The 26,223-nt window shown below is 42.3% G+C and overlaps 2 protein-coding genes across 6 annotated transcripts; one reads left to right on the top strand and one right to left on the bottom strand.

Moving 5' to 3' along the window:
• Positions 1-1,284: 1,284 nt before the first annotated feature.
• tp53i13 (tumor protein p53 inducible protein 13) lies at positions 1,285-4,176 on the top strand. The gene is made up of 10 exons (XM_079561172.1): positions 1,285-1,376; positions 1,450-1,629; positions 1,697-1,771; positions 1,912-1,947; positions 2,232-2,290; positions 2,361-2,439; positions 2,523-2,651; positions 2,732-2,908; positions 2,982-3,819; positions 3,993-4,176. The coding sequence occupies exons 2-10, from the start codon at positions 1,528-1,530 to the stop codon at positions 4,097-4,099; spliced, it is 1,602 nt and encodes a 533-aa protein (XP_079417298.1). The 5' UTR covers positions 1,285-1,376; positions 1,450-1,527; the 3' UTR covers positions 4,100-4,176.
• A 3,577-nt stretch (positions 4,177-7,753) lies between these two features.
• git1 (G protein-coupled receptor kinase interacting ArfGAP 1) lies at positions 7,754-25,104 on the bottom strand. 5 transcript variants are annotated; one of them, XM_079577639.1, is made up of 21 exons: positions 24,720-25,103; positions 21,005-21,138; positions 20,465-20,577; positions 20,075-20,180; positions 19,574-19,660; positions 19,321-19,451; positions 19,024-19,118; positions 18,893-18,935; positions 18,293-18,319; positions 16,212-16,260; positions 15,918-15,990; positions 15,342-15,439; positions 14,521-14,632; positions 13,753-13,880; positions 12,167-12,319; positions 10,935-11,264; positions 9,884-9,964; positions 9,720-9,796; positions 9,469-9,642; positions 9,222-9,285; positions 7,754-7,979 (listed from the first exon to the last, which is right to left on the bottom strand). In XM_079577639.1, the coding sequence occupies exons 1-21, from the start codon at positions 24,769-24,771 to the stop codon at positions 7,764-7,766; spliced, it is 2,343 nt and encodes a 780-aa protein (XP_079433765.1). In that variant the 5' UTR covers positions 24,772-25,103; the 3' UTR covers positions 7,754-7,763. The 5 variants fall into 5 exon arrangements, with proteins under 5 accessions (XP_079433765.1, XP_079433764.1, XP_079433766.1 ...); XM_079577638.1 differs by having other exon boundaries at positions 13,747-13,880; XM_079577640.1 differs by lacking the exon at positions 18,293-18,319 and having other exon boundaries at positions 13,747-13,880; positions 24,720-25,104.
• Between the last annotated feature and the right edge of the window lie 1,119 nt (positions 25,105-26,223).

The raw sequence follows: 26,223 nt of genomic DNA on the forward strand, positions 1-26,223 counted from the left end.
TTGTCCTGACTGGACTGTGCAAAGAACGCACTCTAGGCTGCACAAAGTTCATGAACTTTAACCAGGAGCCTCTGGAGGATCTGAGAGTCTGTTTTAAGTTGCATCTGTTACAGTTATAGCACGTGTGAAAGAAAAGTCATGACTTTGCGTATTTCCGCGTTACGATGTCGCGCTTCGCATCATACGCTTAATAAGAGCTCCGCTTTTTTCCATTTCCTAATTTTGATCTTTTTCTGTGAATATGTGGCCAAATTACATCAAATAAAGAGTAGCTGATCAGAAATCTGAAAAGCACAAAAGCTAATCCTAGTGCCACGATCTGCCTGCCTGTTGTTCAACCTACATCCCGCTGTGACTGAGGCTGCACGGGCTCCTTTTACACCCCGCCTCGAAAAGGAGAGAGATACGGACTCTCATTCATGTAGAGATGGAAACAGGGTCTGTAGGACGATGGTTGGATTTTTGGTCAAAGACTGTTACAGTTTATGGGAAATATTTACCAATTATTTTGCAAAGAGCCGCATTGTATTAAACATATCCAATCATGCAAAGAGCCGCACTCTGATTGGCCAAGAGCCGCATGCGGCTCGAGAGCCGCGGGTTGGCCACCCCTGATGTAAAGCTTGAAAAAGTCGATTTTGCATAATACCCCCCCTTTAAATGAACAAGCAGTAGATATTACAACATCCGCCTATATCATTCATGTAATGAAGTAAAAGGACTACTAATGGGGGCATTTGTAGAATAAAAAATACAGGATTCTATTTTGAAAGTATAACTTTATTGAATGTGCTACAGCTTCACCTGCGACAACAGGTAGTGCAAGTTTTACCTGCAAGACCAGTTGAATAAAGTGTACTCAAATATCGTGCTATAATACATAAAAAAGTAATCCATATATTTTTGGGGATATATATTTGCACTGATGCCCAAAAGTGTTTAAAAGCAGGTTGTGTTGTTTAAATAGTTACACAAATTAATCACAAAATCACTATTTTGTGCTCTGTCGGCTATCGTTGCGCGCTGCACGACAAAAGCGGAAGTAAGATTCAAGTCTGTAAAATAAAAGTCCCACTGGTGTTTGAAAATCACACAATACACACAATTAAAGATAATAGACATAAATAAAATTACTCTAGACTTAAAAGACATGTGTACATTATATCAATGACATTATTGTAACATTGCTCGTAGTTAATTATCTTAACTACGCTCTTATTTTGAAATGCATCTAAAAAGTTGTCAGCTTGTAGTTTACTTTGCTCATTGATCATCGGAGTTAGAAGAGAGATGAAGCTGAAATCTTTCCCTTTAAAAGTCTCGTCTTTAGCAGTATTTTAATCCGCAAAACGCGACCATATGGTGTTCTTACTAAGGTTATCCTGGCTCCATTCATAGACCTTTCTGGAGCTGAAGCTATTTTGTATAGTCCTCGTCCTACATGTTAAGGGGTTCCAAGATCAACCCCAGAAATGATCACTCATATTGTGATTAATATTGGTAACGCTTAAATGTGTGGAAACCAGCATGTCAACCCTCCCGGGGAGTGTCACTGTTATTGCGGCGTTTTGGGTCGGTCTGGTCCTGTGCCTGGGCGAGTCTCCGCGGTCAGGCTGCGACAATGGAAAAGTAAAGCGATCACAGCGTTTGTTTCCTTCTGTTCACCCTTGATTTATTGTCCCTGATTGTGTGACAGGTTTTGCTGGATACAGACCTCCCCAAAGACGCAGCGCACTGGGATTGTCCGACCCCTTTGTGGACAAAATCTCAGGTAGTGTAAGATCACATATTACTGAGATATACTTCCTTGAACTTTTACAGATATGAAAATTCAAAATAGAATCAGTGGAATTGAGCAGGAAATTTCACAACTTTTAATGGGAAGTTTGCTCTGTCTCTATCTATCTACAGAGACTTTACAGTGTGGACACAGTGCATGATGTGGAGGTGAGTAAACACACATTTTACTCACTGTTATCTTTATTGAATTTTCCCTAAACTTTGGCCCTGTGAACCCAATGATAACACGGGTGTTCCCTAAAATGAAAAGATTGATGGGTATACGCAACTACCATGTAATAACTGGGGCTGCACAACTGATGACAATTCAAAATGTAAATGGTTTTGTGTCGCAACTTGTAAAGACTGCAATAGAACGCTATAAATCATATTTTTTTTCTACATTATTTTTATTATGTTTAAAACATGCTAACCCCATTTTCCTTTTGTAGCCTCCCAAGTTGACCTGCATGGACCAACATATTACCTTCAACCACTCCATTCCTAACAGGTGTGCTGTTAATGCATTTCTGATTTTCTCCTGCTTACATTAATTACTCTGTGCATGTGTTTTGTGTTAGTGGTGCGTTTAGACCAGTGGGTGCCGAGAGCGGCGAGTACCTCTTCTGCCCCCCGCAGAGATGGCTCAATAACGTGCATGTAAGTCAGAATGCAAGAACATTTTAAAAAAAAGTGTAATTCTTACGCAGTGCATGTTCATATTATTTTCATGTGTTGTCCAGCGTGGTGCTACAGTGTTGCTCTACCATCCCTGCTCTCCTCTGGACGAGCGCCTGCTTCTGTCTGCACTGGCACAATCCTGCATCAGCGACTACATCCTCACACCCCACAAGAACCTGGACAAAAGCAGGGTTTGAGAGCAGCTTTATATGATATCTTTCAATGGATCTTTGGGCGCCATGATGTCTTACTTTTTACGTTCTGTTTTCAGCCCGTAGCCTTAGTGTCCTGGGGTCGGACGTTGGAGGTATCCACTGCAGCTTCGTCTGAAATATGCGACTGGCTCAACGCCTCAAGTAAAATAAATGCTGGTGAAAGAGCACATAAACATCAGTACAACCTTTTCCTGACAAGATCCGTGGAGCAGGACAAGCACAAAGTAAATAAGGTTTATAATATTTCTACATCTACTGAATTATATGTTAATGATATTTTTTTTCTTAATATCTGACTTTTCTCAGGGATCTCTGATGGAATGCTGTGAGCAGACCATCTTATCGCTAACAGAAGACAAGAAGAAGACACAACTGCTTTCAAACTTTCAATCAAGAAGCCGAAAACAAATAAAAGAAAGGCAGAAAAGGGCAGCTATAGGGTCAACGACAAACCCCCCCAAGATTTCAAGCAATCAGACCAGCAAAGTAATCCACAATCTTCAAAGCAATGGACTGCTAGAAACGATTTCTTCTCAGAGTACTGTGGATCAAAGCATCCGTTTAGAAGAATATCCACTTCCTAAAAACGCAACTATTTCACGGACTACAACCAACAATATTCCTGTGATACATCCAGAAGTACAATTACAGAAATCAAGCAGCAAGAGGAGGAGTAACGTTTTTAAAGCGATTGCCAATCACAAAGGCGGTGAATCAGCTGATGTTGCTGCTCATTCAGACAACAAAGTGATAGATGTAAAAGAAAGAGAAGCTGACCATGTGAACAACGGTGCAAACCCCCAACAGAGTGAATCAAATGGCTCGGACTCTTCGCCCAACTCCCAGCCACCCGGTGATCTTGGCGTCTGTCAGTGCAAAGTGGATCAACCTTGTGAGTGCGGTGAAGGAGCAGGAGACCAGAGCCGAGCCGCCGCTGCTGCTGCTGCTGCTGCTGCTGCTGGAGTGAGGGGCGGCTTTCAGAGGACGCCCCGCACAGATGAGGCGGTGTGGGCTGCGGGGGCCCTGGGATTCCTCCTGGTCCTCCTCACCCTGTCCATCCTCCACACGCGCCTCTACAAACACTGGAGGAGAGGGACCAGCTTGTATTGGCACGACCCACAGCAGGACTACGACAGCGTGGCAGGTACACAAAAGCTGTAATATAATAAACATACTGTAATCAATAAATCTTTTGGGGTGTTTTTTGGTGTTTGCCACCTAGTGCTTTACTGTAGGTACTACCATTAACCGGTGCCAGGGTTTATTAGTACATAAACATTTTTTGAATAATTTGCTTTAACATTTTATGCCCTACAGATGTGATCCGCAGAAGGTTGCGCTTGGCCAAAAAGAGGCGCAAGAGAAGTAGAAAAAAGGAGTGTGTTTTGCTGCCCAGCTCCTCCAGCTCAGAGGAATATCCATAGAAGAACATCACAGACTGTTTTTATGCGCAACAATGGGGCATTTTTATATTGGCTCTCGACAAGAACACTCCTCTTATACACTCCTATCCGCTCGGGGGCTGTTAATATGATTGGAGACAGTCACATACAAAAACTTTCTCGAATTAGCTGCTTAAATGTTGTGTGTTATGTACAATGTTTTACGCTACAGACGTGTATGTTGCTGTTTTAAGCAATGCTGTGGTACGTACTTTTGAATGGTACAAAAATGTAAATGAGCTGAATGATTAGACGCTGCTTAAAGGAGAATATTGGTGGATATAGTGAGGTTTAAACAGTGCATTAGTGTTGTGTTTTAATGAGAGATGCACGCTACTCCAAGTGAATGCAACCAAGTTAAAAGAGAAAAGATTTGTTGTAAAATAAAACTTCAACTTCACAAAGTGTCGCTGAATATTAAGTAGTGGAACAGAAAATCATCCAAGTAAAGGCAGGATTTGTATATTTTCCTTTGTCGACATGAAATAAATCCTACATTTGTCCCGTCCTTATATTATATAGATCAGTGCATGTTTAAAACACCTGGAGCTTCCGAGTTGAATGTCCTGTAACAGGGGTGTCCAACGGGCAGCCCATGGGACATATCCGGCCCGCAAGATGATTCAATCCTGCCCCTGACTTGTAGAGCACAAATAATAATACAAACAACTCATTGATTTATTTTTTTTTATTACAAATGTACAGCTTATGAGTTTACATTACAATTGACCCCCAGTAAGTCTTTTACTTCCTCTATTTTATACATTATTATCTGTTAAAAGATAGATCTCCCATCTCCCAAAAGTGTTGAAACATGCCAGTACAGGCCACAATGCACTGCCAGTGGCTCCGCTTTGACTGGCTGCAAATAATCTAAACGTTCTATTTCGTGGAAAGGTTGGTCCAGTTGTTGAGTCTCCCAAAGAAAAAACAAACAAAAACCTGTTAAAATCTGGAAAGTACAGTATGTGCTGAAAATTTGATCACGCATTTTTAAACATTCACACGAGAGGCACCATCGAGTGTCCATGAAATTCTGGGATGTGCGTTTGAAACCGTCCGTATTGAGATGAGAAGAGTGCGACGCCTAAAAAGAAGCTTCAGGCTTTATTATCCTGACACCCAAAGCATTTAGCAAGACAGACAGACATTGTATCATTAATGCACCAGTCAGAACTAGTTGCGTCCTTTCAAATGGAAAATTGCTTATCTCGATATAAAAATAAATAAACTATACAATCAAATCACATCAAAAGAATGGATTGGCTAATTTATGTCCCAATTTTCGTATCTCTAACCACACCTAATGTCATTTTCATAGATATTATTTTTCTATTGTTTGAAGTGGATGTTACACCTTGAGCCTGAAGCCTATTTGAGCTGACAATTAAACATGCACTATACCTGTATCTCTTCAAACATAACTACTGTATAAACAAACACTTTATAATAACTACACAATATTAAGTTACAGTTGCAAAGCCTTGGTAAATACTTAATTTATCATTTAGAACACATTACAATCATTTAGAAGCACAAAAATAGTGGTTGTTATTGCTCAGAACATGTAACCTTTTATCTTACCTTAACCAGACACACAATATGCATTGCTTAGGCATTCATAAATTATGAACAATTAGGAAAGCTTTGTAAATGTTATGAACTAAGTATTTACCAACACTTTACAAAATGTGTAGTAATTACAAAGTGTCACCCATAACCTTTATAAGCTTAGTAATGGCATAAAATGAAAATCTATAGCCATTCATATTCAGTTGGGTCCCAAAAAGGATTTGTCAGCAACTTGGGCTTTGTCAGAAACTGGGCTACCGGCGTTTCTGTTGTAGTGTTTGTTTGTTTTTCTCTACATTTTAAGTGGTCAGTTTTATGCGACGATCATGTGCAAGGCATCCAAAATTCAAAACGATACAATCTGAACATTCGTCTCCCATCTAAGTGGCACATAAGCAATTTCAGTACAGTAAAAGCACGGGGGGGGGGGAGGTAAGAAGTTACGCTTAAGTTGTCGTTTCAAGTGTAGGTAACTTAGATTTTTGGAACGCTCGCAGCTAAAGACACGAGCGGAGAAAATGTGCTGGAAAAGTGAATTGAAGCGCGGTGTTACTGTTTAAAGACCGAATCTAAAGCCAAAAGACACTTAGAAAATGAAAAAAAAAAAATGGCTACTATCGAAAATAGAACTGAACTTATCAAGTTCACGACGCATCACAAAAAACATGGAGATTTATTGTTGAAGTATTTGTTCCCAATGCTCTCACACAACAAGAGGCCACATAAGGAGCCCGTCTCATGATTAACCTCATTCTCAGAAGGTCGTTCATAGAGTGTTTCTTAATATTACAAAATTGAACTCCCGAAATTGAAAGTAAAAAGGCTGTGGGTGACTATTTTAAGGAAACATTTATTGATTTATTCATGGCAATTTAGTGTTCCAGGTATAAGAGCCTTACGAACGAGTCCACCTCCTTAGAGAAAGACACTGTGCCGCTGTCCACCACAGATTCCCCAATAGAGATGAATACATTTGAGTGCAACAACAAAAGATCTTAATATAGTGCTTATTTGCATGTTATTGGCACAGGTAACGTGATTTCTGAGATGATTCGCCTGGCTTTTGTCCACTCAAGCAAAACGTTTTAAAAAGAGACCACGCAATATTGTCGAGTAAACAGGGGCCTTTAGCGTGGCCAGAACTTGCCTCGTTTTCACATTTGGCAACTTTGTAACTCTTCATTGTAATTCCAACCGCAAGAAATAAGGACCGTCTCGCAGTGAAGTGAATGATAACCCTCCCCTCCCCCGGGTGTGTCGTCGCCTGCTTCCACTGAGCGAGACGTCGGAGATAACATAGATAAGTCAAATTAACAATAAAATATCAATACAAAAACATAGGATGAACAAGAACAATAATTAATCCAGTGTAAGTGTTGTGAGTCAGTAATGCTTGTCCTCAGCAGGGCAGACATACGCCCATCTGCTTATTTAAAAAAAAAAAAAAAAAAGAACAAAACAAAAACACATTGAGAAATGAAAACATGCCGGATCATGCTGTGTTCCACCAGTAGAGGGGGCACTGGAGAAGATGCTCCTTTCCTAACCCTCCCAGCGACAGCCTGAAGGGGGCAGACGGGAGGGTGGGCGAGGAGTAGAGTGTAGCGCTACATGGGGTCCTTCTCTGAATTGAGAGAAATCCGGGTTTTGGGACGGGTTTTTGTGGCACGAAAGAGGGTGGCCCGGTGGAGTGGGAGCAGGGAGAGAGGAGTGCGCCAAGACAGGTCTCCATCGACAACCGTTTCATAGTAGAAAATTCCTTCCAAAACTGGGGAAGACAGAAAATAAATAGTGTTTCCAGTTCTCTGTGCAACATTGTTTTTTTATCTTGATTTGGTGCATCACAGTTTTAACGGTTTCCAGTCGACTAAAATTGAATGCCCTCGTTCCGCTTTCTCTTCCTTTGCTGTAAACTAGCGTTGTAGTGGTTTTTCTCTTTGCATTGGTCCAACCGTCATCCATCTTCCATCTCGACAGGTTGACCACTCCCCTCTCTCGCACCCGTGTGTGTACAAATCCCTCGTGTGATCCACATTTGAGAAGCCCTTCGATCCTTAATAGCTACTCCACGTTATTACTGTTTTTTCTCTCGTGTGGTGATGGTGACCAGTTGTTTGGCAGCCTTGGCGATGTCATAGGCGCACTGTATGACCTGTTGTGTAAGGAGCTGGTAGTCCACGGCGGGGGCCCCGGGATCCGTGGGGGCCGCTTTACGACACTCTACCTGTAACCGCGAGGCGCTGGAGGCCAGCAGCCGCAGGGAGCAGTGCACCGCGTCCAGAGCCGGACGCTACAGGGGATACAGGAGAGATACAGGAGTCATGTTGGGGACTCAGTTCAATTCATTTCACATTAGTGCTTTCAACATACAGCAAAGTCTTCCCTCACCTTGCTTAGTTTGTAGGCTTTGATGCTCTCATTTCTATTTAATTAAGCGTTTAACTGTCTATTTTTTGTCCGCCTATAGTTTTTACAGGTATATACGTTTTCATCAGTGCCGCAGCTTGTAAACTGCTTTGTATAAAATGTTTCAGAGTAAAATAAATGTTCTAGAGCTTTGGTTTGACTTGATCATATTAAAACCATGAATATAAATTATATAATTATTATAAATTAGCAGTAGTATCTCATGCCCTCGAGGCCATAAGCACCACTGCAGATGTCGTAGCATGTTGCGTTTTTTTACTCATTAATTGTCCGTGAGAGTAAATACTACACTGAAAGAAAAGACAAAGAGATAATTTTTTACACTAAATACTGTTTAAGTGGCGCTAGCCCGCAGTTAGTTTTGCCCGTTAGCTTCTTCTTCGTGATTCCTTTAGTGTGTAGGAATGTTGCAATAGTGGCTTTCTGGTCAGAGACACCAGGGGAGATGAAAGACCCCCCAATCATCCCATTAACACTTGTATTACCCCCAGAACCTACGGAAAGGATTTATTAAGGTAAACCAGCTACTTAATTCTTTTTTAATATCATATTTTTCTATATAGTTCTTATAAATGTGAACATCCATCCATCCATTTTCTTCCACTTTTCCGGGTTGTGGGGGCAGCTGTTGGAGCTGCCCAAATCACACGCAGGTGGTGGGTCCACAGAAGGACGGCCTCACGATTCTAACCGGGCCTGTTGGTCTCTCATTAGGGGCTTCTGAACCGCCCTTTGTCTGACTCGTCACCTAGGACCTGTTTGCCATGGGAGACCCTACCAGGGGCACGAAGCCCCCGACAACAGAGCCCCCAGGATCATCGAGTGCTCAAACCCCTCCACCACGTTAAGGTGGCAGTTCCAGGAGGGGATAAACGTGAACATCTCTGAGCTATTCTTTTGTGATCTATCACGTAATTGCTGCCACTGGGTATTTTTGAAGCACATTTAATAAGCCTTTCAACTTTTTTCAGTGAAGGAAAGTTTCAAAGTTACAAACGACAAGCTATGTATGTGTAACTAACTCCAACACAATTTTACACTTCTGTGTGTTTCAAAGACATCTGTAGATCACATATGCTTAGGGTAGTTAAACAAAGTCACTTACTTTGGGGAAAAGGGAGGCCATCTCCGTTACGGCGGAGTGGATCTTTTCAGAGCATGGAACAAAGCTATGTACAGAAAAACAGTAATTTAGTCAGCACAGAGGTATTTCCAAATAAATACAGACTTGTTTTTTATAAACAGCTTTGAGGACAAGGTCTCCAACTGAAGTTAATAGGTGTTAGTCCCTGTGACTTTCCTCCTTGTGTTGTGATGAAGAGACAGGCAGCAATTATCAGTCTGGCACTTACCTGTCGTGTTTGAACTCCTGCGCGGCCCTCAGCAGCTCCTGGATGTTTTTGGTCACTTGTTCAGTTTTCAGGATAACGTCTTCAGTGCAGGGCAGAGTGGGGTCAGGTTCTCCCAGCTCACCTCCTCCCTCCTCAGACTCCCCGCGGCCCTCCTCCTCACTGCTGCGGCCCATACTGAAAACAAGGCACTTTTTAAGACATCTGCCATAGTTTGAGGTCCCATACAAACAACTATGGCAGCTGAATCTAACCTTAGCGAGACGTCGTATGTTTGCGTGTTGTCATAGTCGCTGTCTGTGCCGCTGCCGTGCTTCTCTGATTTAGGCACCTGCAAAAATGATCAACGTGATGGAAAAACTGTAGACTGATATGTTTTACACATGCTCGTAGAATTGACTTTTCAGGAAGTGCTCACCATGTATCGGCCCATCTCTGCTGTGCTGGACAGATGATGGCCTCCATAAGACACTGGTCCTCCTGTGCTTCCCTTCCTCATCTGTAGACAGTGTCAACGGCAGAGGGACAGAGGAGGGCAGAGAGAGGGGGGAACGTGAAGTACGGAGCAGAGAGAGATTAACATGAAGGAAAACAGAAGGGGCAGAGAGAGAACACATTAAAAACAAGTGACATCATATTGAAGTGGCCATGGTGGCAACAGTATAGAGATCGATTGAACACTGTTTCAGGCCTCCATGCCTCTACCTCTACCCAGCAATAACACTAGCTAAAGCCGCACAGCTTCTCATCAACACTAATGTTGATTCAGTATTAGCCAATGAAGCAGAAGTGATGAACAGATACAGTGCTAGATACATAGATGATATGGAAACAGACAATGACAGACAGATGCTTACATCCAGAGGATGCACGGCTGAGCTGCAGAGCAGAGGACAGTGGGAAACACAGAAAGAAACAGACAAACAGGTAAATCTGTGAGTAAAGACACGATGTGGAGTCGACTTAATGTCCATGAGGTGTACATGGAAATATGACTGCTGCTCTGAGGTTTGAATGAACAGCATTGATCTGAAGCACTATCATCTGCTGCAGTGTGTGCACATGTATTCTGTGTAATAAAAGCCTCATGAAGTGGTATTAGAAGCTCAGACGAGCCAAGTTTGACGTTTAAAAAAATGAAGATACAGTATAGGTTAAAGGTCAAAGATGCAGCACTAAAGATGAGGATCAGAGCTGTTGCCAGGCAACAGACCAGCCTGGAGTCCGTCAGGAGACCGTTTTGCACTTCCTCTGTCCCAGCGCATCTTTTAAGGGGTTTTGTTTTGCAAGTGCAAGAAATAATCCAACATAATGTGAGCTGTTTGAGAGAAAAATGCACAACTGAGTTTTGAAAAAGAAAGATGGCGTCAGAGAGAGGAAGTTTGGAGGTGAAAGAGGAGATTCAGTGGCAGAGCTGCTCAGAGGTGCTTACAGCAGGCAGGGCAACGGTAGTCTGGGGTCTAACTTACACTGGGCGTGTGGAGGGGCTGCAGGCGCGCTGACAGGGAGTCCAGTGCAGGGGGCCCATGGGTGGGGCCCGGGGCGGCCCCTGGTTCATACATAGACACAGCCTGTCTGTCTCGCCTGTGATGGGAGTGAGGGGCCACAGAAGAAGACAAAGACCGGCCATGGGAGTCTGTGGCTGGACCAAACACAGTCAGACCGACAGTCACCCCTGTGCGCCCCCCACTGCCCACCCACTGTCCTCCTCCACCGGGACCCCCCGGACCCTGCCCCGCTGGACCCCCAGCCTGCTGGCCCCCCCGCAGTGAACTGTTCTCTGTCTGGATCCGCGTGATCTACAGGAGAGCAGGGTGAGGATGGAGGGTGAAGGGGGGGACATGAGGAGGGGTCAGCTGAGGTCAAAACACAGGCATCAAAACTTCATAGCTTACACTCAACAACAATATCATAAACAGCACTTTAGCTCTTGCTCTTAGTTTTTACCACAGTGGTAATGTTTGGAGTGCTTTTTTATGAAGCTAAACACTTACAGCCCATTCAGACCAAGTCATCTGAAGACCCTTCTAAAGCATCAAACTTAATCGGACTTGAATACCTGCAGCAATTCAATCGCTTTGTACAAATTTAGAGCCAAAGAGCACTAATCATACTGCAAGAAAAGCTGCATGTTGTTCATTAGCACGGCCAGTACAGTGCGTCTGCAAATAGTTTCCACTTTTGTTATACAGTATAACGGTTTGAGATTGAGAAAACTGGAGCAAAAGCAAAGTGTTCAATATGAACGTTTGTTGAGTGTAGTTAACACAACAAACAGAAGGGGGACATGTGCAGGAACAGTCACAAAGGAAGGGGAGGGCTTCAAACTGATATTACATTAGTTTTCATGTTTGTCATTAAGTAAATGGATGGAAACAGCTCAGCCTGTCTGAAGCACTGATATTGTGAGTCTGCCGTAGGTGTGAATGTGAAAATACTTCTGTAAGTCAAATAAAGTATATTACAACAGCCACTACAAAAATGACAGACACGTGATGGATACAGTGATGTACTGAGAATGTGTAACAATCAATGCACTAAATACAGGTGAAATGATGAAGTGAAAAGAAAAAAAAAGAAAAAACTCTCCCTGGTCTTAAATCTCTGCTTGTACATCTTTCTAAAATGTAAATCCACTTTTTGTTTTGTTGATTGTTGAGGATGCGTCTCCAGCACACACTGGCTGTCGTCTGGGACATACCTCTTTCTGTAGCCGCCGGAGCTCCTCGCTGAGGTTGTTATTGACCTTCATGAGCTGTTGGACCTTGGCTTCAGACGAGGCCAGGGCTTTCTTCACCTCCAAATACTCCTGCAACGTGATAGGTCCATCTGACAGGTCTGAAGAGTCCATACTCTGGACATACAGAAACAAAGAGATAGTTATAAGACAGACATGACTTATTATTTCAAGTCTGTGTGACCTGTTTGACGATAGAGTAAGATATATTCTTTTGGTTCTACTTTTACCTAACCACCACTGCAAAGCAAATAAATGTCACTATTTAGAGCACTCAACACACAGCTGGTGTACATACCTGTCAAGTATTTCACGTGAATCATGTGACAGCATAGTTTAGATAATGGCGGTGCCGAAACTCAGAAACCTCTTTAGGGCTGCAACAGGTCAGTAATGCGACTAAAACTCATCTTAAACAAATGTCATCTGTATAACTATCGATTTACACCCTGCCTAAACTTGTAATGATTTTGAGCTGTTAGATCACCTTTAATTGATGAGTGATGTCAAATGCTAACTGCTAGCCGGAAGGAAAAAAATCATATCGATCAATGTGGAGTTCAGATATTTTTTTGTAAAAGGAGTAAATATAGTAGAGAAGTTTTCCACTCCTTCACCCTTTTCTGTCCAAATTCCCAATTTCACTCTAAACATTGTGCTATTATGATAAAAAAACAAAAAAAACAATTGGCTGTCAATGAAACCGCCTCAGGCCAATACTTGAGGCCAGTGATCAGTTAAAATAAATCAGATTACATTGCTGACTCACAGCTCGACTAACAGCTTCATGTGGAATTGAACCGTAAGACTTGGGGTTCATTTTTTATCTTGCTTTTCCACGTGTCCTTTACTTAAGAGTTCACGAAGGGCAGAGGAAGTGCTGACTGGAGCCTGGATGCCAGCGCTGCAGCTGGGTCTACACACAGAGCACTGTCCACCCACACTTCCTGTGACCCGAGTCCAAGGCTCAAACCCCTCCCACTAACCAGGGTAACAATAACAACCTCCTTCCCTCACCCTCATAAAACCTCAACCGCAGTATATACACCCATTTTACAACTTATACCATTAGGAATACTGTGTCTATATTTAGAATGGAACTACCCTCAGCAATACATTTTCAATAAACTGGAAGTGCTGAACTACTTCATATGGGTAACAGAACTGGGTTTTTTTTGGGCAGGAAGTTTATTGATACATACATACTGTAGGTCAAAATTCCACATGTTGAATTTGAAAAAAGGCAACGTTTTGCAGTTGTTTTCTACTTCTCACTTCTGCCTCCTCTTCCTTTCCACAACACACTCCTCTCACTCCTTCTGTGAACAATGGCCTCCTAACAAGAGCCCGGAATAGCTGGTGATGTCACTCACGAGCTATGCTGCAACCCTTATTACAGCCACTCCCTGCAATGCATGCTGGGACAGGCGGTTTGATGTAGGGAAAAGACTAGCCAAGGCTGGGGATAGAAACACCACACATGCATCTAGTGTTGTTCAGGCCTATGTACGTGTAAGTGGAAAAAGAGAAGTGAAAGAGAGTACCTTTACCTTGGCCCGGTTGCTGCGCTGCGTGTTGTTGTTGTTCTGTGTGGTCAGCTCGCTGTCCGAGTCTTCGTCCGTGGCAACACTGTCGTAGTCGTGCTGGTCGTCGTCTTCGATGCCCAGGTCCAACGGGTCTGACAAAGAGAGACTGTACTGAGCAAAATACTGTTTGTTTGAAGGGAGCAGGCCGGTGATGTCTCCAAGAGTGACCATTGTCCAGAACGGAGCAACATGGTTTTGTCAAAATATGTGTATGTGTACATCTCATTCTTATAACTTAACTGGTAGCACACATTTTACCTTGTCCTGAAGCAGTAACTTTGGGAAGAGGTTCAATAACGATCAATCTTATTTCTATACAGTATATATAGCTGCTTTTAGATACAGCTAATGTCAGAATTAAAGCTTTTCTAATACAGGTTTATCTCAATCCAAACTGAACTAGTTTTAATTCACACCTGGGGCAGAAATAAATCTGAACTAATTCAGGACTAAAACAGAGGCCAACCAATAAGTGTTAAGTCAAGAGAAACGGGTGAGAACCAGAACTAACACAGTACTAAAGTTAACAGAGATTAAGTAAGACTGGTAAGTAAGATCTGGACCAAGTATAATTTCTGGAACAGGTATGAGCAATGTATGGCTCGAGGCTGTAATCTTTTGACTATTCAAACGCTCTTAATGTGACTCCATGTGTACAGTGCACTGGGTGTTTTTTTTATCTGTTCCCTGCGCTCCTTCCCTCCCTCCCTCCCTCCCTCCCCTGCTGCTCACCGGTAGGGCTGCTGAGACCTTTTCCCTGCTGTCTCCTCTTTGCGTCACTCAGGATGTCGATGATGAGCGTCGCAAACTCCCGGGCGTTGAACCGAGCCAGCTTCTGTCTGCCCTGTAAGAAGGAGATGTGGCAGCAAAGTTAAAACTTCCAGATTTTACATATTGCACAGCCTTTTAACCCTGGCTTTATCGTGTACAAATGCGATTCAGCCCCCACTTTGTGCTTTTGGAGATGACTGTGGTGAGTGGAAAATGACAGTCAGAAGAACACACCACTCAAACACACTGAATCTCACACATGAATCCTGGAATTGCATGAGCAAGAAAGCATTAAGAAACTTGTAAAGTTGAACTGCATATCACAATCGTTTCATTCACAAGAAACTAGAGCAGTGCTTCTCAAACTGAACATTACACAGCACCTCCTGAAGCAGCCTGCCTACCACAGTTTGAACCACTAGAGTAAAGAGTTCAAAGTGTTTCTCCTCTTCCATAAATAGTCTGCAGTAGCTGACCACAGTGAACTGTCCAATGGGCGAAAAGTAAACGCAGCCACACGGGTATTTTTTTCCAAGTGTGCAAGTTTATGTCATAACAGTGTACTATACTGCGCAGAGACATGTGGTTTCTCTGTCTAAATGGGATCAACAAAGGAGTGTGGCAGACACACAAAGCTGGGTTATAGCTTTCCTACCCTAGTAAAAAGTCGTACTATGGTCTTATTCATAGCAACACACCACGACAAGAAATGTATTTTTCCAATTGTGTAGCCATCTTTCTGAACAACTGAAAACCTGTAGTGTTTCTATAAGAGGTCTTACCTGGTTGCGTGTGGCAGAGTACTCGGGGTTGACTGGTAAAAATGGCACCGCGCTGCGTTCTGTTACCAAAGTGCTGTGGTTTTGGGTCGTGAGCCAAACTAAGAATAGAAACATAGGAAAAAGCAGATGTCCAAGTGGTTTAAATGCAAGAAATATGTTAATTTATTGCAATATTCCGAAGTGTTGTCTAAAAGAGGAAACAAACAATTTTTAAAAAATAACCCGAATGTGCACACAAAAGTTATTTTGTGCAGACAGAACCTGCTACTTACCTGTAGTTCTTCGGGTCGGTGACAACTTTTTCAATACAAACAGAACGGGAGCAAAGAGAAGGGAAAAAGACTCAAATTGAGACTCAAAAAGACTTGTGGAGGAGGAGAGAAAGGAGAGAAAGGATTTTAGACACTTCCTCTCTCTCTCCTCCCTCCTTCGCTCTTTCACTCTGCTCTCCAAACCACGGCTGCCTTTTTTAGTATCTCTTCCAGGCAGTCGGAGTGGAGTCAGTGATCTTTTATGGTAGTGCGTCTTCAGCTCAGAGTGTAAGCAACAGTGTTCAGGGAAAACAAAAGGTTTTACCTGCATCGTTTTCCCGGCGGTCCACTTCATCGTACACATCCATCGCCAGCTCTTCAAACAGACGGTTGTTAAGCTGCCAGAAATACACCGCAATTTGTTATACATAATTAATCTCAATATCTTCATGCATACAAAAGAAGCAACCTAAAAATATTTCAGATTTTAATGTTTGCTATATTAGGAAATGTATACACAGAGCAGTGATTTTTTTCAGTCTCTGCAAGGCAAGGCGGAACCATTGCAACAAGATGTTCCAACCATGCTGAACGTGTGCTGTAATTGTAGTGGACTTACCGCTTGAAGCTTCTTTTTGGCAGCTTTGGCCAGTTCTGAGAGATCCAAACTACAAGATAAAAATAAAGTCTGTCAGTGCCCTCAGGACCAGAGTGAAAGAGAGTGATGGGGCAGAAAGAAGAACTGGAAAATAGGTGGAGAGAGGATTTACTGGCTACAAGGGAAATTAAGCACTACTTTACACTGTGGTGTACGACAGCGTTTTAGAGACATAAACGGGGTAATATGAGAAAACAAGTTGCGAGATTGAACTCATTGGTGGTTAGTTTGTTAGGCTAAGTAAACCGGGGTGGGAAGTTTCGTGCGATAGTGGCCAGTGAGTGCAAGCTGAATGACTTCACTCTCTGCTCAATTTAGTCAAAAATCCAAATATCAAACAAAAATGATGAACTCAAAAATGCTCAGAATCTTGCTGTGCTTTAACGTAAATAGATAAACTTTTGGTTAACCAGTTATTCATTTATTTGTTCATTATATTTGTTTATTTGGGCAATGCATATTAAACATATTTGAAAATGTACCAGTTTTAGCTATAAAGCCCGTTTTCAACTGTAGTCCCTTAGTTATTAAGATTATTAGTTCGAAAACTACTTTTTTTCGCACAGGTTTTTACTCTTTAAGAGTGGATTTAGAGGATTACTCCCATAAAATAAAGCCTTTCTTTTTTTTTTTTTTTTTTTTTTACTTATTTATTTCAGATTTGTATTTTTCATGTGGCCCTAAAACGGCATTGTGGTGGTGGGTCATTTTAGCAATAGACAAAACACAATCATTGCTTTGGATCTACACGGTACAATTGGGTACAGTAAAATGATATACAGTTGCGCTTTTTAAATCATAATGACTAAAGTAACTACCAAAATGATCCTGATCAAAAGTTTACATACCCTGGTGATAAAGAAAAAGAAAAAAAAAACAAGAAATAACTTTAGCTGAAATAAAGGACTCTCGAAAAAATTAAAAAAAATTAAATTGTTGACAGTCGCCAGAAGAAAGTCATTACTTCCCAAACGGCAAAGTATACACTTACAATATGCCAAACAGCACAGAGACAAGCCTCAACATTTCTGAAACAATATTTGGAATGATGAAACCAACATTGAACTTTTTGGCCATAACCATAAACGTTACATTTGGAGGAGTCAACATGGCCTGTGATGAACGGTGCATCATTCCTACAGTGAAACACGGAGGTGGATCGCTGATGTTTAGGATGTGTGAGCTACAAAAGCACAGGGAACTTGGTCAAAATTGATGAATGCAGCATGTTCTCAAACATGCAGTTCATGCAAGACAGCCCAGTTATTTATAGGAACTGGAGGCTTTTTGCCAAAAAGAATAGACAGTTTTACCATCCGAGGAAATAAAGAGGCCCATCCACAACTACCACAAACGAATCCAAGCTGTCATTGATGTTAAAGGGGGCAACACAGTATCAAGAACTGGGGTATGTAAACTTTTGCTCAGGTTCATTTTGGTAGTTTCCTTTTGTCATTATGATTTAAAAAGAGTAAACTCAGTTGTTTCACCATAAATGGCTTCGCACAACCACTAACTATGAGTGATAAAAAAACTTTTGTATTATCTTTCATATTCCCTAAAAAATGTACCAAAAAAATAAATAATCTTAAATTCTGCCAGGGTATGTAAACTTTTAAGCACAACTGTAGATATCAGGAAAGTCCATAGGTACATACAGTATAAAATTTTAAGAGTCAGAGTAGAATATATTTCAGTAACTATGGCATGCTCTCCCTGTCACTGACTCATAACTATCGGTACTCTAAAGGAGGAAAATAGATACTTCAAAGCACACCTAACAGATACCTGAATGCTCAAAGGATGTTCTAAATGTCCACAGAAATTGTAGACCACGCAATCAGACTGAACTTTTTTTTCCCCCTAGCATATTTTAATGTCTTAACTGAGAATCAATATGGATCTTAGCCACGATGTAGCTTCTGGCTGAGGTAAAATGTTAATTGTAGAAAGGAAAAATCAATAGATATGAAATTTAAAATGCGCTGTAACTGTAGAAAAGAAAAAAGACGTCAGTGAAGTATGAAAGAAAGTGAAGATACCTCTGTGTTGGACATTTAGGACGAGCTCTGGTCCACCGAGCGCAGCAAAACGGAGAGAACAGAAACCAAGTGAGAAAAAAAAACAGGACAGGAGCAGGGATAGGAAAAGCCACAACAAACAAATCCACTGCAATTGTTATTCTGAAGCAGTAGCATTTACTAAAGTAAAAAAAAAAAAAAAAAAAGAGATGCAGGTGGAGTGAGATGACAAGCCCAGATGTGCAAACAACCCGAGTAAGAAATTGTTATTTGGTTCATTTAAATGCAGTACACGTTCTCTTCAAGTTACTCGCTAAGAGCTGAGCCAAGAAATGCTGAAATTGATTTATTTATGTCTCTCTGCGCAAACTTTTAGCTTAAGTTCACATTTAAGGAAGCAGAATTAGCAACAGAAATACAATACTGACTGGGGCAGACAAGGGCTAAATGGGAATATATATTTTGGAGACACCCTATGGCCAGAGCATTAAATTGTAATGAGGGGATTATCTAATAACTCCAGTGGGAAGAGAAACTGCAGATTGAGGCCAACGTCGTAAAGTAAAACCAGAGTTAATCCATGCCATGCGCTCAAACCAAGGATCCAAACAAACTACTTACCTGTCTGCCATTTGAGGAATGATATAATGGCCGTTCTTGTGGTCTGCAACGGGAGACAAAAGCAGTTACACGAGGGTAAGAGTGGTTCTGTATTCGTGATGGAGGAGGAGCTGTCGCTGAAGGAGACCCACCTGGGCGTCTGCCACACAGGTAGAAGGCTAACCTGTCCGTCAGTTCGTATTGGCACTCCACAAGACGCTCTGCTAAGTCTATATGGCCCGCCTGCCTAAAAAACAACAAGTAATAGGCAATGTTTCCTTAGAAAGTCCAACTAATGGGATGTAATTATTTTCAAGCCAATAGTGAACAGTGAAAAGTCATTGTCATCAAATAAATGTAAATGTGAACAATGTTATTCACTTTTGTCGACTAATCATTTGAGTGAAATGTCTTCAACTCATGTAACCCATCTCAGATGTGACAAGTACCTAGCATAGTCCATAGGTGTGCGCCCGTTGAGGTCCGGCGCTCCTGGGTCCGCGCCGTACACCACCAGGAGCTCTGCTTGTAGGATCTGGCCCGCCTTAGCTGCGACATGGAGGGGGGTGGTGCCCTTTTCCTGCAAGGTCACAAGCACAAACGTCACACAACACTTCCTGACGCAGAGGGGCGCCTTAACACCACTGCTAATAACAGCCCCAAGTGGCTTAGCAAGTGTTTTTTTGCTGTTGTTAAACTGACCGGATGAAAGAAGTTGGCTTGGGCACCGAGGGAGAGGAGTCGGAGACATGTTTCCAAACTGCCTGTTCGTACACTCGAGTGAAGTTGCTAAAGAGTAACAAATGAGAGAGACAGAGAGAGAGAGGGGCAGATGAGTAAACCGTGGGTGAGAGCTGGGAAGATTAAAGTTGTACTCCGGGACACACAATGGGCTGAATCCGCTTATTAGCCACAGTGGAGCTCCATGCTACACAGATAATTATTACATCCTGCTGCATCATTCACCACACTTCCTGCTAAAGAGGGTTTAACAACGATGTAGGAGGAGGAGACCAATTCCACTGACAAGCTTTAAATCAGTGCTTATACAGTGGGTTCAGAAAGTTTTCAGAACACCTTAAACTATTTCTGTTTTGTTATGAGTTACTATCAGCCTGATACTGAAATCATAAAGAAAAGTCTACATTTATTTCCCTTGAATGTTATTGCAATTTAGTAAAAAGCAAAAGATGTGCTGCTCACTTTACTGAGGTCCTTTGTAGTGACGCCGTCATCGTCTCGGCAGGGGAGCTTGTGCACAAACGCCAGCATCTGGTATTTGGCTCTGATGAACTCTGACTTTGTGGGGCTGTGAGGGAGACATTGAAAGTAGTGAAGCAAAGTACATTATACTAATAGAGCTTATACAAAAGCCTCTTAGAAAGAATAATTGCAAACTTAAAACTGTCCAAAGGACAATAAAAGAAAATCGAGTTCAAACTATTCTAATCTGCATTGGTACAAAGCCATTATGCTAACACACCAAGTAATATAACTGTGTCCATGAAAAATAGTCAATAATTCCATGCCCCCTGAAAGAGACACAATGTAGCTGCAGTAGCAGCAGGAGTAGTAATAGTAAAGTATACTCACTGGACTTTGTCTTGGGGGTTGGGTTTCCTACGACCACTCTGCACCTGCGCAGGGTCCAGCAGACTGTGTTCCCAAATGGAGTTCGCTCCATTACTGGCCAAGGTCTGAACCATCTGTGAACATAAGCAAAATATGGAGAGTTTGTTTGCTATTATGGACAGTCATATTAGAGCAACTAGATGTTGTTACAGTTCTCACGATATTTTCATCATGCTGCACAAAGTTGTTTGTAAGCTAGACTATGTAAACGTTTAAAAACCCAGCAATTTGGTCCAAACAATGCGAGCGAAGGCCAATTACAGTATGCAAACATAGATGAAGAAGACCACAGTTACTGAGAATAGCATCCAGATTGCAACAATGACAGAAAATGCTGCAGGGGAGGCCAGTGAGAAAAAAATCTATTTGCATTTCCTTCGCTGAGCTGGTTTTGTGCAAATCTTTACCCAAGGCAGCGCATCCACAATCTCATTTAACGCATTGTTTTAGATAAACAGGGCGCAGTGTGTTTTTAAAGGCTTTTTGCTGCTCAGTGCTCACCTGCAGCAGTGTGGGAGGCCAGCCGCTGTGCCTCAGGTGCTTCACGATGGAAATGTGGCGGCCTAAACTGCGATGGACCGAACAGCACTCATCACAGATCAGCACGCCTCGGTTTATGCTGCTCCAGCCGGGGTCTGAAGGGGGACAGAGAAATGGGAGGGTATAAGAGGAAGAGGAATATCAAGAACCCAAACACCAAAAATTAAATGGACTGGTTACCATTACTGGAGCATGTTATTATTTACATAATAATAATAATAATAATGCATCGGTTTTATATAGCGCTTTTCTGGACACTCACAGACGCTTTACATTGCATTATTCATTCACTCCATACCCGGTGGTGGTAAGCTACTATTGTAGCCACAGCTGCCCTGGGGTAGACTGACGGAAGCGAGGCAACCACTCACTCACTCACTACATTCGCTAGGCTTCCTGGTGTTACTAAACGGTCTCCCATCCAAGTACCGACCAGGCCCTTCCCTGCTTAGCTTCCAAGGTCTGACGGGATTGGGCATCGCAAAGGCGGTATGGCCACATAGAATATTAAATTCACTATACATTCATGGGAGTCAGTCAAACACAATATAGTTTAATCTGTCAACTTTCAACTTCAATACTTTGAATATTCCCATTACTTATATTCTGACTAGCCTTGGCTTTAGCCTCTCTATAAACTGCTTAAAACTGCTTGCGAGTCAAGACCTCAGTTTGGTTTATCAGTCCGCTGTAGGCATTTAGGCCTGTGATTTGTAGTGACCCAAATATTTATTATAGCACTCAAATGGAGTGTCAGCAGATTTATAAACAAAACACTGACTAGCATCAGACAACAATCCACTGTATTCCTTTAGGCTGAAGTCACCACAAATGAAAGCCTGGTGGTTTTAGTACACTTGTTAATTATTTCTCTCCTAAAATTACATGAGGATGCAAGACAATCATAATTGTAACTCTTTTGTTAGCTCTTCCAATATACAATGCCCCCAAGATTAAGATTAGGCAAATTACTTTTCTCAAATATGGATTCAAAACAATGAGGTGACTTGGGACTCGACAACAACGCTGCCTCAACAGCTGTTTACTTATTTTTAATTTCTGCTTCTGTGACAGATTAAAAATAAGAAGCAAAAATCTGTTTAGGTCAACTACTTACAATCTCCACCACAATCCACAAAAGCTAAATAAATGTCTTTTATTACAAAGACCTGAATCCATGGTTGTGGAACAGGTTAGATAAATACAAATTTGTACCTTATGTAGTCAAGATTTGGTCGATTGATGCTGTTAGGACAAGTAGGGGTTGGTAATGGGGTAAAAAAAACAAGCTGGAGGCACAAAGTTTGCAACCGTCTTAGCTTACAATGTTTGCAGAAAACATACAGTTGTTGGGCCAACATAGTTCATTTGAGAAAGACAACAGGCAGCTATAGGCAAGAATTGACACGGGTGACTCACTGGTGATAAGGGTGACGACGGGTCACGGACTTGGTCATGGGGGACCCTGATGAGCAGTGAATTAACCAAATACACATCAATCTACCATGGCATTAGTCTGTGGCTGGGATAAACAGTCCAGGCTTATGGTATTAATGGAGCTAAAATAACCCAGAATACTGACATTATTGAGCTGACACAAGTTTTAATTTCATCAACTGATATATTTGATCTTTCAAAGTTTTTGTCGACTAAGAGTATAGTACAAATGCACTGACTGTGGCATGGTTTTGAGAAAGGCAGCCATTTCATTCTGGGCATCAGCAACTTAATTCCTAAATGTTTAGAGTAACATTAAGAAAGCCCAGAGGGGATGCAATCTACTTGGCTCAATTTAAAGATTGAACATTAAGCTATTAGGTCTAAATAGCAGCAATCTGCAGCAAGACACAGTTTAGACTTCATATGCTTCAAGAGTATAGACAACATGCATCATCTTTATGCACTAGCTTTCACAGCTTTTTAAATCTGTTGAAAAAGATAGATAAATCCGTTGCAGCTGGAACAGGCTAATGAGTCAAATGCCAGACAAACACTGAGTATCATTGTATGGACGACGTAGTGGAAAACGCACAGAATTTGACAACATGCTGCAAGATTTTGAGCTCCAAATGCCATCGCATGTGAGCCTAATAAAGACATGACATGATTCATTGTTACCATAAACCATAGACTGCCGTGGCATACAATTAAAACTTCCTGCTGCTTGGCTCAACAGTGTGTTATCAATCGTCCTTTGTGGCAGTGCCATCAAGTTAGCCCCTTGTATCAAGACACACAGTGAGCAGTGGAAGGGACTATAGGGAGGCGGCTTGTCACCACTGGCGGCTAGGTCAGCATTTTGCAGAATTCACTGCGTGTGTGTGCACGTCTCCTGAGGAAGTGTTTAATGTAGAGGCCATAGCAAAAAGAAAAGAATCAATCAATTCATGGTTTAATAAATTGGGTATTGTTAGTGTGCATAGGAGAAAGCGAAGGTTAAAAAAAAAAAATCTAGTGGTGCTAATATGTTTAAAACAGGTGACTCTTGCAAATTACACTGAGCGTCAGGAGACCAACCTGTATACATAAGGGATTGACAAAATAAGGATGTTTGAATATGTTTATATGCCATTGTAGGTGGAGGTGTTAAAAAAAAAAAGAAGTAACAATACAAGTTATAGATGGACACATGCAGCCGCACAATAACAAATTTACAACCAAAACTATTTCAGCTATTCCATGAGTTACACTGCTGGCTTTGACCCAAAGGCTTAGGACTCCTAAGCACAGACTGCCACTGGGAGCAGCTGTGAAGAGAGCAGCTGTTTTACAAATATGTGAGCTACACATGAATGAAAGTTTGAGCAATGAACTGCTGTCACACTTGCGAAATATATCTTGAGGGCATTCGGGGGGAAAGTTTCTTGGGAGAAATGGAAAAAACATTGGCCACTGACGAACATACAGGCTCAAATTGTTGGATTATTTCATGAATAGTTATGAATTGTCCCCAAGCACTTAAACCATTATGAATTTTGTTCCAATCCTATTGCAAGATACAGGTTAGCTTCAAACGTGCTGTGGCCGTACAGTTGTGTTATACGGAAACAGCGAAGCGACGACAGGGTTTCTGACAGGACGCCTGTTAGCAAATGACACTTTTAGCATTAATCACTTATGTAGCCAAAGTTAGCTAGATTAGCTAGCTAACGCCGTAGCTAACTTAGCCTCACTGGTTTTTACGTCAGTCTATCTGGCTGAAGTCGCTAACAGCGGAGGTAAAGCACACGCAGAGGTCGTGTTGGATAAAAGTTTACTACAAATCTCATCTGTGCCAGAAATAAAAACCATCTCGTTCTGCTAGCCGGCTATGCTAATCTGCTGAGAAGTCTCCCCCCCCCCCCAGTCACGAAAATCAAAACAAACGGCTTTGCTCGACAAGGCGATACTCACATTTTACAAAGTCTGGCACTGAAATAAATGCACGGGCAACAAACTCTGAACGAGAGCACAGTAGTGTTGAACTGCTACCAGAGAAAAGCCTTTGCGCTGAGATTACACGCATATTCGCTGTGTTTATTTGGGGCCTAAGCGCAGTTGGGGAGCCCCGGCCGCTTTCCTGATCCTTGGACCCTCTGACAGTGACAGGAGGCCGGGCCCTTGTCCCAAAACGCTCGCCTTGTCCGCGTATTGTTCCAAAGCATCGCTCGGTTTCCTCTATTCACGCGAATCCTACCTGGCGCACTGCAGTCGGCGCAGATTTCAGCCCTTTGCAGCTTTCTTGACATGTCGAAAGTGGCCGAGAGATGAGTTCGCAGCAGCGGCGGTGATGTGCGTCTTCGCCCCTTTCTCCCCGGAGCTGCCGCGGTCTGCCTTCAGCCGCTGCGGCCCCTCAGTCCCCGGAAGCCGGCTGCAGTGTGGTCGGCTCTACCGGGGCCAGCCCACAGTGGTGAACTTTCCCGTTGTGTCCGCCTCCACTCTTTTGGGTCCACGTCTCAAATCAGAGCTTGGAGCCAAGTTACTGGAGCGTGATAATGACTGTGTGTTATCGCTAGCTGTGTGAGGCTCATAGCGGACTTTTTTTGATGCGTCTATGGGTGCACTGACGCCCTCTGACCGGGAGACGGCAGCTCTGGACCGGTGTGAGCCAAGTAGCCAGCCCACGGTGCAGCATCTAACGCTTACGACAGCCACCCGAGGGCCAGGGAGGGGCCACTGACAGCCCTGCTCCAGGCCAACAGCAGAGTAACTTCACCTCTGCGCTCCCATACCTTTGCCGTGCACTTATGTCTTCATGAACATGCCATCGCAATAATGAAGTAGTTTACCACCCCCCTTTTTGTACGTGGCACTTCCATCTTAAATCTATGGTGGCACCTTAACACTTCACCGCAAATAGCCGTAGGCAAGTATGCGGACAAACCGTACACAGCATTTACTTATTTTAAACCCTTTATTCGTTCGTATTAAGCCGGGCTAGGCAACGTCAAATCCGGCCCTCCAGCATAAAACCTTTGGCCCCAAGATAATTTTGAAGAAATACATTACATTTACATCATAATGTACTCTAAAAATGTCATTATTTTCACAAATATTTGAGAAAAATAAATGTTCCCAGTTTTCTTTAGTTTGACCATTTTTGTGATGTTCATAGTTCCACTTCCTTATTGGACACTGACAGGAAGTGACATAGATAGAGGACAACAGTTGCAGACTGTTGCCGTGCCAACCATGTGACGTCAATGGGAAATGGGAAATGAGTGAGTCAAATGCTATGGAACTAAGCCGATCTACTGTATGTCGCTTCCACTTCCTCATAGTTCCACTTCCTTATTGGACACTGACAGGAAGTGACATACATAGAGGACAACAGTTGCAGACTGTTGCCGTGCCAACCATGTTATGTCAATGGGAAATGAGTGAGGAAAAATGGTATGGAACTTAACATCTACTACTGTATGTCACTTCCTGTCAGCAGCTTGAAAAACATTTCTGCCCAACATTTCTTCCTTAAATTGCTGCTTCATTAGAATAAAATGATAATTATTTAGGCAACAACAGATTATTATTCATCTAAATCAATCATATTTTCAAAAGCATTAAAACCTGTCATATGCACTGTTATTATTTCATGCACATTGCTTTTGTCTGCAATATCCTATGTGAAAAGCAAGTGATCCACGACCAACTGTAACTCTTTACGACCACTTATTGACTGAGAGTGCGCGCACACATTTCAT

This window comes from Gobius niger, assembly GCF_951799975.1.
Source record: "Gobius niger genome assembly, chromosome: 1".
Classification (NCBI taxonomy): Eukaryota; Metazoa; Chordata; class Actinopteri; order Gobiiformes; family Gobiidae; genus Gobius; species Gobius niger.